The sequence below is a fragment of the Drosophila sulfurigaster genome, chromosome 3, assembly GCF_023558435.1.
Source record: "Drosophila sulfurigaster albostrigata strain 15112-1811.04 chromosome 3, ASM2355843v2, whole genome shotgun sequence".
NCBI lineage: Eukaryota > Metazoa > Arthropoda > Insecta > Diptera > Drosophilidae > Drosophila > Drosophila sulfurigaster.
Window position 1 is genome coordinate 28,397,075 of NC_084883.1, and position 18,426 is coordinate 28,415,500.

Here is an 18,426-nt window from a genome sequence, read left to right on the forward strand (position 1 = left end):
AATAGCAGTAGCAAGAGCCAACATTTTTAGCCTTTTTGTTATGGCCAGGATCAGAGCACAAAACAACAACTACATGCATATAAAGCAAAACCAAAGAGCACAACAAAAAAACAACAAGCAGCCAGAAGAATTTATATGATAAGCGTGCGACAGGCAATGGGGGCGTAGGTTGTTAAAACAGGCCAGGCAGGAGGATGATGTGGGGGAGTGGACGAAACGTCAACGTGAGCTCAGAGCTGGCAAAGTCAACTGCAGCCGAGAGCAGAGAGCTCAGCGGGTCACTGTGGGTAACTTTAGAGGGCAGTCAGCACAATGGCGTGTCATGTAGGCAGCGTGAGAGCACGAAATATGACAGCCAGACCAGAGCAAGAGTAGAGAGGGGGAGAAAGAGAGGTGCTGAATGGAGTCCAAAGGGACTGGGCAGTGCAGGACAACAGCAGCGGGAGGCCTTTTGTTGACGATTGCAGCTGGAGCTAGAGCTAACTCTTCTGCCCCTCTTTCCGCCTGGCTTGTATACAAACAACATCAAAAATAACAACAAGCAACTAGCAACAACAAGAAGAAAAACAACAGCAACAAGCATAAGTCCAATATGTACGCTTTAAGCATAGCATATTAGTTTGTTTAGTCTACGGTGTGTCGAGGGGGGGTTCATAGGAGCGGAGGGAAAAAGTGAAAAAGAGGATTCAAAATAGACAGCGACTCGATGGGAGAGCTTCTCTGAGTTTGATGTAGTTGTTGTGTGAAGACAACAACAACAACAACAAATATTGTTTGTAAAGCCAAATGCATGAAAGCTGGACAGACAGAGATGGAAATAGTTGGCTAAACAGAGATAGCAATTGTGCTGGAAGTGAGGAATGGGAGAGACAAAGGCATCGTGCGGGTCAGCGAGCTGCGCTGCATGACTTGCTGCATTGCATAGATGGATGGATGGATGGATAGATGGATGGATGGATAGCTGGATGACTCGCTATATAGACAGATGTATGGCTATAGCTATATCTGTTGTTGATGTTGTTGTTGTCTTATTGCTGCAGGCACGTTTGCCCCAAGCAAACATATATACACACACAACAAAGTCGTTGCAGAATCACAATGCGCTATATAAGGAGAGTGCATTGGGGATAATGTATTCGCTGTGCTTTAAGTTTGTTTTAAATAACAACAAGCAAGTAACATGTGTGTGCCTTTTTGGAGTTAATCGATAGACTGCATGAAAATCTAAATTGTCATCGTCGGAGCTCGAGTAAAGGCCAATGAATCTGGCTTAGAAGCAGGCAGCAGAAATATGAATTAAATTTAAGCCAATTGTTTGTGCCAGCTTCACAGGTAAACAAAGCTTGCACAGTTTGTCTTCGATATATGAATATTTCGGAATATTTCCATTTTAATGTCAAAGAAGTTACACAACGAATCTCATATCTTTCTTTATTATTAAATTTTTAAACATAAGAAACAAAGTCTAAAATAATATCTTGTATTTGCATAATATTTAAGTCGCTTCGTCAATAGAGTCCTAATTTAAGTAGGAACTTTAGCAAATGTAAATGGCAAAAAGCTCGTAAATCGAATTTCCTCTTACTTAAACTGCATATGCTTTGCCATAGATCATCACATTGAAATGCTAGACTTGAAAATGTTTTCGTTTGCAGCTAATTTGATTTATTTTTCCCACTTCGCATGCCGCAGAAGAAGAATGTAAACAGGTTGTAATCTTGTATGCTAGAGCATCTCTTGAGTATTCTGTCTTCATTGCTATGCCAAGCAATTTCAGAAACTTCTACTTCCCCTCAACTGTCGAGCTCTATTCTCTGCGATATAACAATGCATGGGCGTTAGCCACTCAGCTTCTGCCAAATCCATTTCCAAGGATAAACCTTACTCGCACTGCTTTGCGTGCTTGCAGTCGTGTGATTGACCCAAAAGTCTTCGACTCACATTCGCCGACTGTTTTGTGTGCTATTTTCTGGCTTAGGAACTACTTTAAATGCAGTTAACAGCAGTGGCTCCAAGACGTGCACATGACTTTGAGGCGACATTGAGAAAAGAAATGTATGGAGAGGACAAAAAAAAAAACTGCGGAAAATGAAAAGAAATTGTTGCAGGACAAAAGTCGTTCAGTCTCTTCCTTTCTCTCACTGTTATGTAGCGTGGCAGGAACACATTAATCTTGTCTACGCCTGCAACTTGGCAGCAGACACTGCAAATTGTTGGCTGCTTAATGAGCTGTGAGCTCGCAGCTTCTCTGAGCTGTCCAGGCATTAAAAATTATGAAAGAAGAGCCGATCCGGCAAGGCACACAAAAATATGTATAAAATAAATACGTATACGTATAAGTTGATGCATTTAAAATGCAATAATAAAAATGATAATGGCATTATAATACTACACATTCAAAAGAAAAACATCACAACAATGGCGATGAAGGCAGCGGAGCGCATTTTATGCCCATTCATGAGACACAAAACCCGTGCACAGAAAGTATGCTACATTACTTGCAGCTCGTTAATTTTTATAGTTTTTGTCGCTGCTTCTGGTGACTCAACTTAACATAAATTCAGCTCTTTGTTGTCGGTTCTCGGTCGCCACCTACGTTCATTAATTTTAACCAGAGCACAGAGCACACAAACAACACTTTCCCTCGCTGTTCTCTATTGATTTCGCCTAAATTAGCACACACTTTCAACACACACACACACACACACACACACCGACACACACACTACGTGCTTTGGCTTTTCAGTTTGGTTTTGTTTTCGTTGCTGTTGTCCCGCTGTTATTTTTATGACTTTTCATATTCTTGTTGTTTCTTTTTGGCTCTTTAATGTGTAAGAATTCTTGTTGTGCTGCTTCTTGAGGTCGCCCGCTGGCCAAAACATGTCTTTGCTTTTTAGCCCCTCGTCCGTCTTATTCGCTATTAAGCTATCAAGATTTGTAAAGTATATGAGCCAAGCAAGCTGCCCGACGAGCTGCTCTCTCATTGTGCTCGCCTGCTCAAGTGTGCAGCAGCACCAGCGGAGAGTGGGAGAGAAGTAGAAGCGGGGAAACGCTCTCATAAAATGCTATCTGTCTCTTTTACACGTCGCTCAATCTAACAAGCGGTCTTGGGGAGCCAAAGATATGGCTGCTTGGCGTGTTGTTGGCAGGGAGAGAAAGCAGAGTTTACGAGTATGTTTTGATATAGTATATCAAGTATGGTAGCAGATAAAACCAACTGCATTTAAAGCTTTAGCTTTAGAAGATGCTGTGCAGTTAATAGACTTGGGAATTAAATGATTTCATTCAACAAACTTAAAGATGAAAAGAATTTTGAATGAACTACAAACAGCAAAGAAAATCAACAAATTTGGAACATTAAACAATTGCAAAAATATTTTGATTAATTATAAAATTTAAGATTTCAAATTTCGAATCAAATAAATAGTTAGGTGCTTTCAATTTTGTAATAACTTGCCGGCATGATATGATGAACTTTAAATAAAGTATAAATATCTAAAAGAATCAACAATTTTGAAACTTTAAACCATTGTAAATATATTTCGAATAAATATAGAACTGAATCTCTAAATTTCTTATGAAATAAAGTATTTTGAAATATATAATATCATAGCTTTAAGTGCTCTCAATTTTATAATAAATTGCCAGCACTCTTCGGCACTTAACCTGCCTCAAATGCAAACTTTATATTGCGCAACATTCACTTTTTTGGAGTACCCGCAATATCAATTTGTCTAATTGCTGTTGGGTAAATGCAGCGCGACACCTGCAACAAACACTGTGGTCAAATGCATTAAGTAGCAACAATAGTTTCAAGAGCCTCGACGACGAAACAAACATTGTTGCCAGCAGCGAAACAAAACACTTCACACATACAGCGAGAGATGTACAACTGTAGTAACTATTACCATAACATTTATGATTATTAACCTACAATGCAAGGCACTCTAAATGCAATTAAGATTACAATCTTTTATGGTTGAGCTGTTTGGATGGCAAAAAAAGCAGAGAGAGAAAGAACTCTGGCACGACAAACAATTAAAACATTGCGCCGCCTGCAATAAAATGCTGTTCCAGATGCTTATCATTCTCTTCCCTCTCGCTTGTCTCCTGCCTCCTGTGGTGAACGTATTGCATAAGAAATAATTACTTTTTATATTACACATACGCCCCGGCGGCCAACGTCCAGTTGACACTATTGATTGCCGCCTGCAACTGTACGCTATTACAGTGTAAACCTTTCACTCCAAACTCTTGCCATTCCCCCCACTCTTGATGTGCTCTCCTGCAACTGTCGCGTTTGCGTGTCGCTTATCGTTGTGTCCCCCTCTTCACCTCCCGCCACACACTTTATGTGTCCCTTCCTGCTTGTGAAATGAAGACACCGCAAGCAAACAAAAGCAGACGCAAAAGCGTCAGACAATTGCCGCGCTGATAAGATCAGCAAAGTGTTTTTTGTCCCCCCAGCTCTGCTTTTGTTTGTCCAGTCAGAGGCAGGTGCGGGAGGTCAGCAGAGCCGAGTTAAATCACGGCTAAGTCGCGACGACTCAATTCAATAAAATAGCCAAAATGTCGCGACATAAATTGAAAGCGCACTGACATTTATTTCCCTTACCTTTTGCAAAGGTTAGTGCAGAGAATATTTGCTGCACATTTTAAACAATTTTTATATATTTGAAAAATTCAATAAATTTGCCAACTTTGCCATGTCCTTTGACAATTTGTCGCCAGAGACCTTTCTTTATGATGCCTAATCCTGGCACAATCTGCTTTGTTTTTTTTTCCTTGGAACCAGCTGCAGGGTATTTGTGCTTCGTTTGGCTTCCTTCGAACACAGCAAAAAAAAAAAAAAAACGAAGCAAACATCAAAGGACGTCAGCCATCAATGTCAACAACTTGACTTGAATTTTATGCAAATGCTTCAAGTGTCACGGACTAAAATGGCAATTGAAACGCTAATGATGACATTTGGCAGGCCTAAACAGCGTGCGGCTCCTCCCAGAAAGAAAACAATAACAAACTAAAAGAAGCACACGCATATACCAAGATATTAAGACGCTTGCTGTGTGTGTTTGTGTGCTTTTCCGTTTCCGGCGTGGGCCAAGAAAACATTACAAATCGTTTTTGGCTGGCACTTTCCTGAGCCTGCTGCCTGCTGACTGCTGTCTAGGCCTCTGGCATTTTTACGAGGCATTCAGCCAATTGACAGGCTTCACTCGCTCGTAAAAAAGAAAAAATCAAGCAACAAAACATAAGAAAAATGATGCGCAGACAAACTACGCACAGAAAGAGAGAGAAAAAAGATAGAGAGAGAGAGAGCGAAAACGAGCGAATGAAAAATAAAACAAAAGCAAAGCAGGCAGCTGCCTAAAAGTATGCTTAAATATTTAAGACGGCATTGCCAGACGCAAAAGTTGTTATTGTTGCTGTTGTTGCTGTGATGGAAAACATTAAAACGCATTTAGCAGCCTGTTTTCCACTATGTATACAAAACAGAAAGAAGGCAAAACGAAGCGAAGAAAAAACTGTGCTGCGGAGAGGCATATAAATACTTATTATCGCTTATTTGAACTTGTGAATGAGGCGGCGGCTGTGGCTGCTGCTGCTGCTGCGGCTGCGGCTTTCGTTGCTGCTTGTGATTTACTTTTATTTGGCCAAGCATTTCCTTTTGGCTTTTCTTTTGTGCGTAGTGTGTGTGAGGAGAAATCGATTTTTTGTTGTCAAAAAGAAAGCAAAAAAGGTCAAAAACAATAAAAGCCTAAATACACATACGCGCCTTTGAACTGGCTTTGATAAAAGCAGCACAAAAGGCAGTTGCAAGCGTGCGAGGGGGGAATTCAGCGAAGCAGCAGCAGCAGCTGGGGGAGAAGAATATAAAGATTGTTGGCCGGCGAGCGGTTGTGGTGTGAGAAGAGAAGAGCCTGGGACTGTAAGCCTCCAATCAATGGCTATACGTCGCTTTTGCTACGTGTGAATTTAAGCTGATTAAAGAATTTGCGAGCTGGGGCAGCTACAACAAAAACGACGACAACGTCGAAGAAGAAAACGAAACGAAACGAAACAGAAGAGAAGAGAAGAGAAGAGAAACGAACGACAAAGCAGCAACAGCAGAGAAAAGTAAAAATTGATGTCTGCTTTTAGGCGCTGCCGGCTTTATTTATGCCTTTTGTCTGTGTATGTGTGTGTGTGTGTGTGTGTGTGGCTGGCTTTGTTATTGGGCTTAGTGGCGAATTTTTTAATTTGCGCTTTGCCAGCTGAAGCCAATCATCATTCACCATTCGCCAAGTGCTCCTCGCTCGCAATTGTATCTATTGCAATATACAAAAATTCAATTGAATTTTGTCGCCCTTCGCTTTTCCTCTTTTTATTGTGTACATCAAAATGTGTGTGTCGAGTCATAAACATTGTGATGCACGCTAATAAGCCAAGTTTTTGCTGTTGGTGCTCGGCTGATTGCCAGGTAAACTGGAGTGTATCGATAATGAAATTGGCCCAAAAAGTCGCAAGCACAAACACAAATTGCCGCCAATACAAATTCAAATGCGTAATCATGTGAACACAGAGTCTCTCAACTCAACTCAAGGGGGAAGAAAGTAAGATGGAACAGAGTAGAAAAAAACAACTCTGCACAAATGAGAAAAGTTTTTGCAACCAACGCTGCGTTATATTATTATTAGTTTTTCGCCTATCTACCCCCAGCCACCAAAGGAGAAACGACGCACTGCCCACGCTGAAGCGAAAGAGAGCGCAGAAACTTTTGCTTGGCTGTTGTTAGGGTTTAGTTTTGTGCCTTCAATTCGGTCGGCTGTTTCATAGTTCATTGCTTTTCAATTTGATGAGGCGTTGTCTATAATAATCAGGCAGGCCTGCCTGAGCAGCCAGAAAATGAGACGCTCAAAGTTTTTGTTTCGCCATCGATAAGAATATCCCACATACGCTTTCACTCTCACTCACTCTCTGGCTGACTGACTGACGAACTGATGGACTGACTGACTGGTAAACTGACTGATGGGCGTTGCTGTCAAAGCAATCGGCTGCGTTCTCACCATCTTGTCTGCTTTTGTTAATTTACTTGGTAATTTATCAACGCTGCGTATACACAATATTTTTATGGAGTTGATTTTTAATCTTTTGCAATCATTTTTTCTTTTTTTTTTTTTGGGAGGAAATGAATATTTATAAGTATGATGAATGAGGCGAAACGGAAAGCAGGCAGGCAGTCAGCTGATTTACTGATGTGTGACACAGGACATCGCACACACACAAACACTCATACAGAGACGAGCCGGCGAAAGAGACAGCAGGATAAAGGTAAGGAAATTAATGCGCAGTTAGAAACATAAATCTGTGTTGCGTTCAAGGAAATGGCACGGATTTCACAATTTATTCATATACCGGGCAGCAGCGAGTAAGCGAGTGAGCTAGTGTGAGAGAGAGAGAGATAGCAACAGCGATAGCAAGCACACGTGGCCACACGGTGCGTATGAGTAATATTAATTTGACTTTAAGTCGCTCGCGCGCGCTCTTTGCTCAATTTGCTGTTTGCGTCTGTGGGTTGTGCAGTTTAAAAAAGAAAATAACGCAAACGCAACGTAACGTCAACGTATGCAATTTACGTGACATCATTACGTGTTAGACAAGTACAAATTACGCCGGAGACGAAGACGGTTACGGAGACGAGGCAGAGCAGGAGACAAAGTCGAAGCTGCCGACAATATGAGCTTGATAATGATGAAACATGAATGTGTGTGTGTGTGTCTCTCTCTCACTCTCTGTATGTGAGAATATCAAGATAAATGCGTGTGTGTGCGTCATGGCAAATGAAATGAAAGTCATCAGACTTCAGATATGGCACACAAGAAAATTGCGTATGCGACACACAGAGACAAAAGAGGACGACACAAAGGCAACAATTTCGTCGACAGTTAGATGGTCAGTCAGCTTTTGCAGGTTGAAATTGATGGAGTTGAGCTGAGCAACAAAAATTACAACTAATAGTCGAGTGTTGAGTGCTTTGAAGTGTCTCAAAAGTTGATGAACAAATCAACAAGTCTTTGCACTTTACACACACACACGTTGAATGCCTGATTGCATTCTAAATAAATTAAAGTTAATGTAAATGTCAGCACTAAAGTTGCAGTTGAGATTAGAATAAGCAAAGGGGAGGCGGATGGCGAGCTTAACCAAGCAATTAAACTTGTCCTTGTATAATTGCATTTTGGCCTAGGCACTAGGAACAAAAGCCAAAGTCAAAAGTCGCTGCCGCTGATGTTGCTGCTGCTGCTGCTGTTGAGTTGCCAAGTGCGTTTGCTGATAGCGGCCAAAAAGTTGAGCGCTTTAATTTCTTCGAAATTTGTTCGCCAAAAAGGCAGAAGAAGAAGACAGATGAAGAAAGGGGAGCAATACACAAACAAGGCAACAAACAAAAATGTCGACTTGATTGCGTCGTTGATGGGCCTTGGCTTGGTCCTGTGCGTCCTGCGTTGGCTAGTGAAGACAGCTAGGAGGGAAGTCGGAGAGAGAGAGATAGAGAGTGAGCACAATTGTGCGGACAGATTGCCGACGAGTTGTGTGCTAGCTGCAACTTGAAGTTTGAATCCCCAGCGGATTAGAAAAGTTTAAATTGTTGCCGCCAAGAGCTCAACGGAGGCAGCAGCAGCAGCAACGACAGCAACGACGACGACACTGGGATGTGGCAAAAACTCAAGTAAAATCGAAGCAACTGGCAAATGAACGTTGAACGTTGAACGAATGAAGGGAGCAACGTAACGATTAGTGCTTTCATGTCCTTTGGCAAAGTTTAAAGGTCATTCGTTTGTACACCGCGCTGCCTGCTGCCTGCTGCCTGCTGCCTGGGCATCCTTCGTTGCCTTCGTTCTCTCAACTCAACGTTCGGCTTCTGCTGATTTGACACATCAACTTTGTCAAGTTTTTGCCACAGCCAACGACGACGTTGACTATTATGAGCAATGACTCTACATTCCCTTTCTCTCGGTCTCCGTCTCTGTCTCCATCTCGCTTTTTATTCAGCTTCTACTCTCTGTGCACAAGCAATTTGTGCAATGGACATTTTGGGCGCTGCGCTGCTTTGATAAGCGTTGCCAGCTGCAAAATGTCTTAAAAGATTGCGCGAAGTGCACTGACTTTTGTGGCTCTCTGTGCTCCACCTGCCACATGCCACATGCCACCTGCCCCGAAGGCCAAACCCAATGTCGAGCATACTCTTTTTTACTCTCGTGCATTACACGTACGTGTGTAGACGCTGTCCTAAATGATTTGTGAAAAAAACAAAAGGAATCTCCACAAAGATGCAGAAAATTGGCTAGAAATTTTGGGGCTTTAGATAAAGTATTTCATTTCATTTCATTTCAGACAGCTTTGCTTCTGCTTTCCCGTTAAATATTCAATCTTTCGATTGGAAGCAAGCATCATTTTGATGCCAGCTGCATAATGAGCTTGTCAATAGGTTTATCAAGCCAAGAACTACTCAAACTGTGACCCAAAAAAAATCGAAAAAAGGAAAAGATGGCAGCAAGTGCTGTGTAAATTATGCAAATCTTTGACCATTTTCCCTTATTTTTTTTTTGCTGCCATGCTTCGATGGTTATGGAGGGAGTCTTTGCTGTCAGAAACAACCGTGAAACATGACAACTGTGGGGCAGAGCTCAGTAAAAACAATATGGCGAGCGCTCTCCTTTTCTCTCTCTGACCAGGCTGCCCCCAAATGTCCGGGCGCCCTTGTCCAGCACTCTCATTGCCTGCCATTGACAGTTCAACGTTGTATTTCTAGAACATTTTTTTTTTGTTGCTCCCCCAATTTTCTACCTATACACAGCGTATTTTTCTAGGTGCTTTTTTTTTGTTGTGAAATGTCAAATTTTTGCAGACAGTTTTGACAGTTTATCGAAGCGCGCCCGTAATTTTAGCTGACGTGTGTTTCGGAGGTGTTGAAAAAAAATCCATACGAAATTCAAGTTTTGGGTTCCACTTTGGCACATACTTAGCCGAGGTGTGAATAAAAAGAAGCTAAAGCAAACTAAATAAAAGTTTCGTTGACGCTGCACTTTTGCTAAGGACAAACTTACTATAAAGACGGGTCAAGTTTTGTTTTCTTTTTTTTTGGGCAGAGAAAAAGTAATTATATTTCTCAGTTGGCTGGGCACCTATGGCGAATTGATTGCTAAACGTCAAATTCAATTCACCCAAAATTCGTCGAAATCAAATTATGCACGGCAAAAAAAAATTAAAAAAGCAAAGTTCTTGTGAATTTGATTTACTTACCGCTGCGACTTTCATTTTCAGCTGGCTTCAGCTGTAAAGCACGGTTCATCTGCAAGAGACAGAAGATGAATAAAGTCAAGATTAGAAATGTTTAGCAAATTAATTGTAATTGCAAATAAATAAGAGTGTGTTCATTTGTGTGTGAACAAACTGCGTGTAAATGCGTCATTTTTAGTAAACACAAAAATAATTAATAGTTGATACATTTTCAAGATATGAACAGTAAAAAATCAAGAAAAAGAGTTTTGATAAATTCGATATTTTAAAAATGTTGTAGATATATTTTAATTATTTGTAAATGCTGCACACAAAAAGAGTATTCAAATCCAAATTTAATAAAGTGACAAAATTCTCAACTCTGCATTAGAATCTGTCTTTTAAATTAATTCTAATTATTAGCGAATGCATTAAGTTTGTTTTATTTCCCGTTTTTAGTACAGTGAAGCAGTAAAACAAAATCCACATTGCCAAATTCAATTTCTCAATCATCGTCAAGTTTGCGATGATGTAGCACTCTTCATAAACACCTTCAGCACCCACATTTGGCACAGAGCAAAGCAGAGCAGAGTTGAGCGCTTTCAAGCATTTAAATGCCACTCAATATGCAAGCACATCTTTCTCGCTCTCCCTCTCTTTCTCTCTCTCAGTCTCTCCTTCTCGCTCTGTGCACATTTGCGCTCATTGCCTTTTACCCACGACTGGGCAGCCACATCCTGTGCCGCTTCATGCATCATTAAAGCTTAAATCTCACCCATGCGACCCATGTCGACTGGCAGCGGGCAACACTTAACGCCCATCCACAATCGTCGACGTCGACGTCGACGTCCTGCAACCCCAAAGGATGTGCCACTGTGCTGACTGGGTAGCTGACTGCCTGGCTGCCTGGCTACGTGTTGTGGTCACCTTTTGGTTTATGCCAAATGAGTAATATGGGAGCAATACGAAAAATGCCATTAAAAGACGTTCAAATGAAATGCATTAAAATAAAACTTAATTGGAGAGGCTTTATGCAGCTTTCGATAACCACAAAATAACCGAAAGCAAATCAATAAAGTAAACCAAAAAAACTGAAGAAGACGACTTCACTTCGCAGGTGTCATGCTGACTGTCGATTGAGCTCATCACGCATACGCACCCTTAGCCCAGCTATCCAGCTGTTCGTCTCTTGGCTTGGCTTGTCGCATGCATATTTTATAATCAGCCATTAGTTTTGTGGCAATTGAAAATGATTGAAGCTTTTAACTGCAAAATTCAATTGCTACGTCGTCGTAAAATATTTAATGTGCTAGGCAATTTTGTGTGCTGCAAATAGAGTTGCAGCTAAAATTGTTACGTCTAGTAGTTGTTTTTTTTTGTTGTACTTTGTTGGTAGGTTGTTTGCTGCTACCGTAACCCAACACACACACACACATACACACACACAATCCATTAGGCGAGCAAGTAATTAAAATTGCGATTTATGCATGCGCATGAACAAGGCCCCAATTTGGGCGCCCGCTTGTTTGTAATTCAATTATGTTAATGATTGGACAACATTTACCGTATTTACATTAATGCATAATGAATGAATTGAAAGGCCTCCAACCCAGAAAGAGACTACGATAGAGAGACTACGATAGACAGGGTGTGAGAGCAGCCTAAATGCATGCTGCGTTTTATTTTGGCTGGTTGATTTTTTAATTGTAATGCCCCCACAGAGCCAACGCGACGCGAGCGAGCGTGCTAAACAGTCAACGATTGGGCGGCTGTGATGGCAATTAAGTGCATTTCTCTGTCTGACCAAAGGCATGCCGTCTCTCCCATTCTCTTTTGCGCGGACTCGTTTTTGCCTTTACTCAAAGCTCAGCTGGATAAATTAAGTGGTCGATGAACTGAAGCCTTGTTGATTTTTGTATACCAAGCGACGCCGCCGCCCTGTTGACAGTGACAGGATGCAGGAGGACGTCGACGATGACGATGACGCCGCAAAATTTAAACCAATGTTTAACCAAAAATGTTCATTTAGTCGCACGCTCGTTCGATGTTTGCGGGGGGCATCGGCATTGGCGTCTGTGGCTGATGAATGATTGATGTGGCCGGGGTAATAAATTGGAAAACGTTTTCGGGACTCAAGAAGATGCTTGCTTGCTCCAAAAGTCTCAACTCTCTCCATCATCATCGTCGTTGCTTTGTATGCGTTTGCTTTTTGCAACATGCTGACTGCTTCCTGACTGCCTGCTGTCTCTTGTCTCCTGCTTGGCTCTGCTCTGTTCTGTTCTGCTTTTGAATGCTTTATCAACGTCGGCACCCGCAGCTGCTGTTGCACTTGCTATTGCATGCAAAAACAACACTGAATTTCTCTCACATATTGAACAGACATGAACACTGCACATGAAGCTCGCTTATCCCACAGTCCACACACAACACAGTCTGAGAGTCTGAGGCAACATAATTGTCTGGCTTCGCTCGCACTCTTTTTGCCAGTTTTTGCCAGCCATGATATGTACATTTTTGATTGCAGTTGTTGGTTAATGAACTTGATGTACAACCAACTACCAAAGCCTGGAGTTTATATTGACCTCAATTTCAGTTTATAAACTGTAAAGATTGAACAACGAGTTGTGATGAAGCGCAAAAGTATTGGCTTTTAAGAGTGATGCGAATAATAAGGAACGAACGAATTAATCTTTGATATGAATCATACTAAATTGATATACAAATATATAATACTAATATTATTGAACAGATAATAGATCAGTGATATTAAATTTCAAAAGATATCGAAGAATAAATTGTGTCTCGAATTTCTTTGCCTCAAGGCAACGTTTGTTCCAAAGGAGTTGTAACGCATTACAAAATTTCCCTGCTAATCAAAACTGTCATTAAAATTCCAAACTAAACCGATAAAAGGAAATCTAAGGAATAACTAATCAGCTTATTGTGGTTCGCTCATAATTAGCACTATTTTGTTTGGCACTCAAAAAGCACTCAACTATTTTGCGCTTATACAACTTTGATGTTATTTGGTGACTGGTTAAACCAAAGAGAGAGGGAAGAGAAAGAGATAACAGAGGAAGATAGAGAGAAAGAGAGAGCAGCTGCAACTTTGGTAAATCATTTCTAAGGCCTCTCATACTCTCTCTGGCACACAGAGTTTTTTGGTTTGCCGCTTTCAGGACTGTTGCACAAAGGCGCTGCTAATTATGGGTAGCAAAAAGGTTTCCCTCTGTCTGCCTTAGTGTCTGTGAGTGTGTGTGAAGCTGCGTAATTAGCGCACATAATTTGAAATTTAAATGTAGCCAAAAGCCAAAAATGCGCAGCCACCCACATCGCGAAGCCTTTGAGAGTCAAATTGTTAATTAAATCTTTTGCGGGCGCAGCAAAAAAAAGCCGGTATCAAAAAAATGGCAGTTTTAACTTGGCCAAAAAGATGCCTCAGCGCACAATTAGTCTGATGACAAAGCGACAGAGGCTGCAAAACACTTCAAAAGTCAGGATGCAGCGCAGAGAAGGAGAAATGGGGACAGAGAAAAGAAACAGGCGCCAGTGGCAATGCTAAACCGCAAATTTTAGCGCCTGGACAAGTCGTGCATGACATGGACTTTGGACTAGTCCAAAGGCGACGCGACGACGCCTACGCGTATGCAATGGCAAAAGTGCCAAGTGCCAAACTGCCAAGTCTACGAAGTGTGTGTGGTGGAGTGTGTGTGTGTGTGTGTGTGTGAGTTGGGTGCATGAACCCACATAAACTGCGTTAGTTTATGATGCCCAAGCGGTCTAAGTGCCTAGCATCTGCAGCCCTGGCACTCCCTGCAATTAGAATGCGGCGCCGTCTATTGAACCAGCTATTTCCTTTATCCTCTGTCCCACTCTCCTACTTATATCCATCTCACTCACTCTGTCTGGTCAGTTGCGCTTTGTTGTTTTTATGCATTCGCCAACTCAACTACATAAAATGGAACAACGAAAATGCAATTAAAACTACGTTTTATGGCTTTGTTATGGCAGCAGCAGCCGCTCCAGGAGACTCCACAGAGAGAGAGAGAAAGAGAGAGAGAGCGGGATACGCCGCCACATGAAAAGCGATTTTTATTATGCTTTTGCCAGCACAACGACAACTGCTATAGAAGTAAGGCAAACTACTGGAATGATCATCAATGTCTATCGACATCATCATCATCATCAGCAAGTTACTTGGCTGTTGATAGAAAAGTAATACACATACTTTATAATTTTTACTATATATTTTATGCTCTAAGCGTTGCTTTGCTTATTGAAAATGTATACTTATATATTTCTAGTTCCATTTTTTCGTTTTCTTGTTTATCAAAAATCATCAAAGTTTTGCACAAAACTTTCTTTTTTTTGTTTTTTTTTGTTTGCTGCGAGTGTGCAGCTGCTGATAGAGATAGAAATTTGTCACTGACAACGGGGTAAACGTGAAGGCATCTAAAAGCAGACAATGTTGCGCCTCAAGCGTGCAACAGCAACACAGCAAAACAAACTAACGAGCTAGCAAGCAAAACAATGGCAATGCCATGTAGCAAGCATCCCCTTGCTCGACTCAACTCGACTTATACGTAACAACCTGCCATAACTGTAGCTTAATCAAAAGTTTTTGCACTGCAGCTGTTAGGGCGCAGCCAGCTGCAGGGCAACCGCAACTACAACTGCTCCTCGCTCCGCTTCTCTTTCCCCTACTTCATATATCATTGTACTCCTCTCCTACTCTCATCATCATCATCATCCACATCCTCAGCATCCTTTTGATACTAATCAGTGACTGCAACTCCACATGCGAGGCTGCTTTTTATGCTTGCCTCACTCTCTCTCCACACGTTGTTGCACGTTGTTTGTTGCGGCTGCTACGCTTCGTTCAATGGAGAATAGTTTCTTCTTCATTTTTTCTCACTCTCTTCACAACTCGTAGTTCTTCTTTTATATGTATTTTTTCTTTGATATATGAAATATGGCAGCTGTATATAATGGTCGCCATGGTCGTGTTTGCAATTAGCAAGTGGCAATTAAAGTTCCGCTCTCTCTCTCTCTCTCTCTCTCTCTCTCTCTCTCTCCCTCTGTCTGTCAGTGCATAAGATACATTGAGCCATTGGCATTGAACCGCCAACAGGCATTCAGGCGCAATGCTATATTAATGCCATATATATTTCTTTATTTCTGCAGAACGCAGACAATTGCTTCGGCTTGGCGGACAAAAGCAATGCGATCTTTATTGTTATTCTTTAATTATTTTCTCATTTAAGTTGCAGTTTGAAAATGTCAATTTTTATATAAATTATAGCTCAATAAGTAATATAAAAAAATTATATTTTTATTGCAAATTGAAGCCGCGAGTTAAATGTTTAATAATGAAGGATTGATTTTCAATATTTTATGCTAGTTTTTCTGGAAAAGAATCTAATAAAAACTAAAATTTTTTTATGATGCATAATGCATAGAAAGATTTTTGAATTAAATGCATTTCATATAAACTCAATTGCAAAATTAAATTGCGAATTAAAGGCTTAAGAATTTTAGATTTCTATTTAAGATTTTATGCAGGTTTCTTTTAAATCAATGCAATGCAATGTATCCATAATACGCACTGAGCACTGAGGATTTTTTGTATAATTGGCATTTTACTTATGTTCAAAGCTTAGGATATTTAATATTGATGATTCATTTATTCCATAAGCTTTAACTTCAAAACTTTTAAGATAGCATCAGCCTCGTAAAATTAGCTTTACAAAAATTTGAACATATTTTTAGACTACCTGTAGAAGTGCGTCGAAGTTGAGTAGTCTATTTTAAGCCACATAATAAACACACACATGCACACACTTACACACACACATATGCATTCACGCATTACGCAACCGAAATCAATATTATTTTATGCTTTGCCTCACATGACAGGCCGCACATTGAATCCTTCGATGAACTTCTTTGGCTTGTTTTACTAATACCCAATTTTACTACCAAAAATATTGATTAGCTACATGCCAAGTGCGTGTGTGTAGGTGTGTGGTGTGGTGTGCATACATATGTCTATGGGTAATAAATTAGAGGAACTAATGTTTGTTGTCTGACGTCTGAAGAACTGCGCCTAATTAATGGCAAACCTTTCAAAGGGCTACACCTTGTTTTTCTGGCCATGGATAAACACCAAAGTATTTACCACATTTTCAGTCGCAAACACAACAAAAGAGAGAACGTCGTCGGTGGAAGTGGACGACGTCGGTGGTTGGGTCATTAGCATGCGTTAAAATGGCGTTAAATGTGTAACGGAAACACGACGCAAGGACATGCCATATAAATTTCTTTTGGCTTTTTATTTATTTTATTATTTTTTCGGGGTTTTTTTTTCGTTGGTGGTTGGCCGCTTCGTCGCCTCGCATAATAAAAATGTCATAAATATTACGTTCTGCTGCTTCTGGCGCTGCTGTGTTAATTTTTTCTAATTGTCTAAAATTTAGATAATTACATGCCATTAATTATTCACATAATAACAACTTTTTTTCCTCTTGGTGTATGTATTTTTTTTTTGTATTTTGGTTTTACAATTTTGTGGTCGACTTGGCCGAGCAACGCCCCATTATACTATATAGTATTGTATATATAGTGAAAGAGAGAGAGAGAGAGAGAGAGAGAAGAGTCCAATATATATTGCTGGTATATGCGGGGCGTAAAATTAAATTTACATAATTTATGACTTACTCAGCTCAAAATTTTGCCTATAGGTGCGTTTGTGTGTATGTGTGTGTGTGTTTGCGGCATGTGCCGTGTTGCATAATTTTAGGCATTTTTGTTTATTGTGGCGTAAAATTTGAATTATGAATAGGAATACACACACACACACACACAAACACAGCCAGTCAGGCAGGCGAGCAGACTATGGTTATTTTTTCCGTGTTAGGGTTACATTCTGAGGTTATTAGTAATTTATTTGCATATTTTTGAGGAGCGGGTGTTTCGTGGGCGCAGCAGGAACAGAAACAGCAGCAGCTGATGGACAACATAACCGTGGGGAGATGGCAGCCTGCCATCCTCCAGAGTTCTCTGAGTGTGTGTGTCTTTTGTGTCAACTTGGCCGGGCACAAAAGTCAGTCAAGTGTCGTTTTTCGGAAGACATAAATTTTGAGCTGGGCTGCGCTTCCAACGAATGTGGCGTGGGTGTTGTGTACATCAGGACAGGTGTCCCACAGTTGAGGCAAGTATAATTGAATAGCGGAAAAGGTTTCACATGGATTTAAAATGTCTCATGTGTGTGTGTGTGTAGCAAATGAAATGAGCTTAGAGCTGAATGGAATGAGTACTCGTTAAGGTTCTACAAATAAAATGATACAAGTGTATCTTAAAAGCTACAAAAGAGAGAAGAAAAATATGTATTGATATATGGCATTTATTTGGCACAATGGCCATAAATAATCCATTAAGCAGCGTGAGAAGCAAAAAGTGGGCCAACAGTTTTGTGTGTGGCATCAAATCAGAGTTTAAATTAAGATTGAGCAGAGATTAAGCTGCGTGCTTACTTCATAAAGTTGTCAGCATTATTAGAGCAAGTGAGTTAGAGCAAAATGTGAATTATTGTCCTAGATAAAGTTGCATGAATTTGCTACGATAATTTTATGTGTTAAGTACAAGATTATGATAAAGAGACTTTGCATAAATAAATTACAGAAATAGAAGTAGAAAGAAGCTTTCTTAGTTCACCATTTGAAACTGCTGCTCTGGCAATATTTAAAGCGCACATTTCACAACACTTGAGTTAAGTGAGTGAGGAGGATACATTTTAAAGCAGAGGGAGAAGCATTGATAAAGGAGGATTCATTGATTGGTTGCGCAAACGTTTAAAGCGGGAGCAGCATACCTTTTTTGGCACACTCAAAAGCGGCTTATGTAATGCTCTCGAATACAACATTTTTGTTGCATACCAAGCGGGCGGGCGCACGCAAGAAATGCTTATAAATTACATAAGGCAAAGGCTGCCAGCCTCTGTCCTGACCAAACAGAAGAGAGGAGTGGAGTGGAGTGGAGAGCAGAGATAGATGTTGCTCCTCGAACAAAGCACTCAACTGTGAAAATGTCTGTTAAGGCCAACACACACACACACACGCACATGAGCAGTCTCCACTCATGTGTGTCCTGTATGGGGGCTACCTTGCCTGT

The 18,426-nt window shown here is 40.7% G+C and overlaps 1 protein-coding gene across 11 annotated transcripts in view; it reads right to left on the bottom strand.

The window, feature by feature from the left end:
• Nucleotides 1-18,426, bottom strand: part of LOC133844417 (CUGBP Elav-like family member 4) — a 171,050-nt gene that overhangs the window by 121,242 nt on the left and 31,382 nt on the right. For all 11 annotated transcript variants that reach the window (XM_062278384.1, XM_062278386.1, XM_062278387.1 and 8 more), the window contains one exon: nucleotides 10,282-10,330. In XM_062278384.1, coding sequence (XP_062134368.1) covers nucleotides 10,282-10,330 — 49 coding nt within the window. The remainder of the gene's footprint in view (nucleotides 1-10,281; nucleotides 10,331-18,426) is intronic.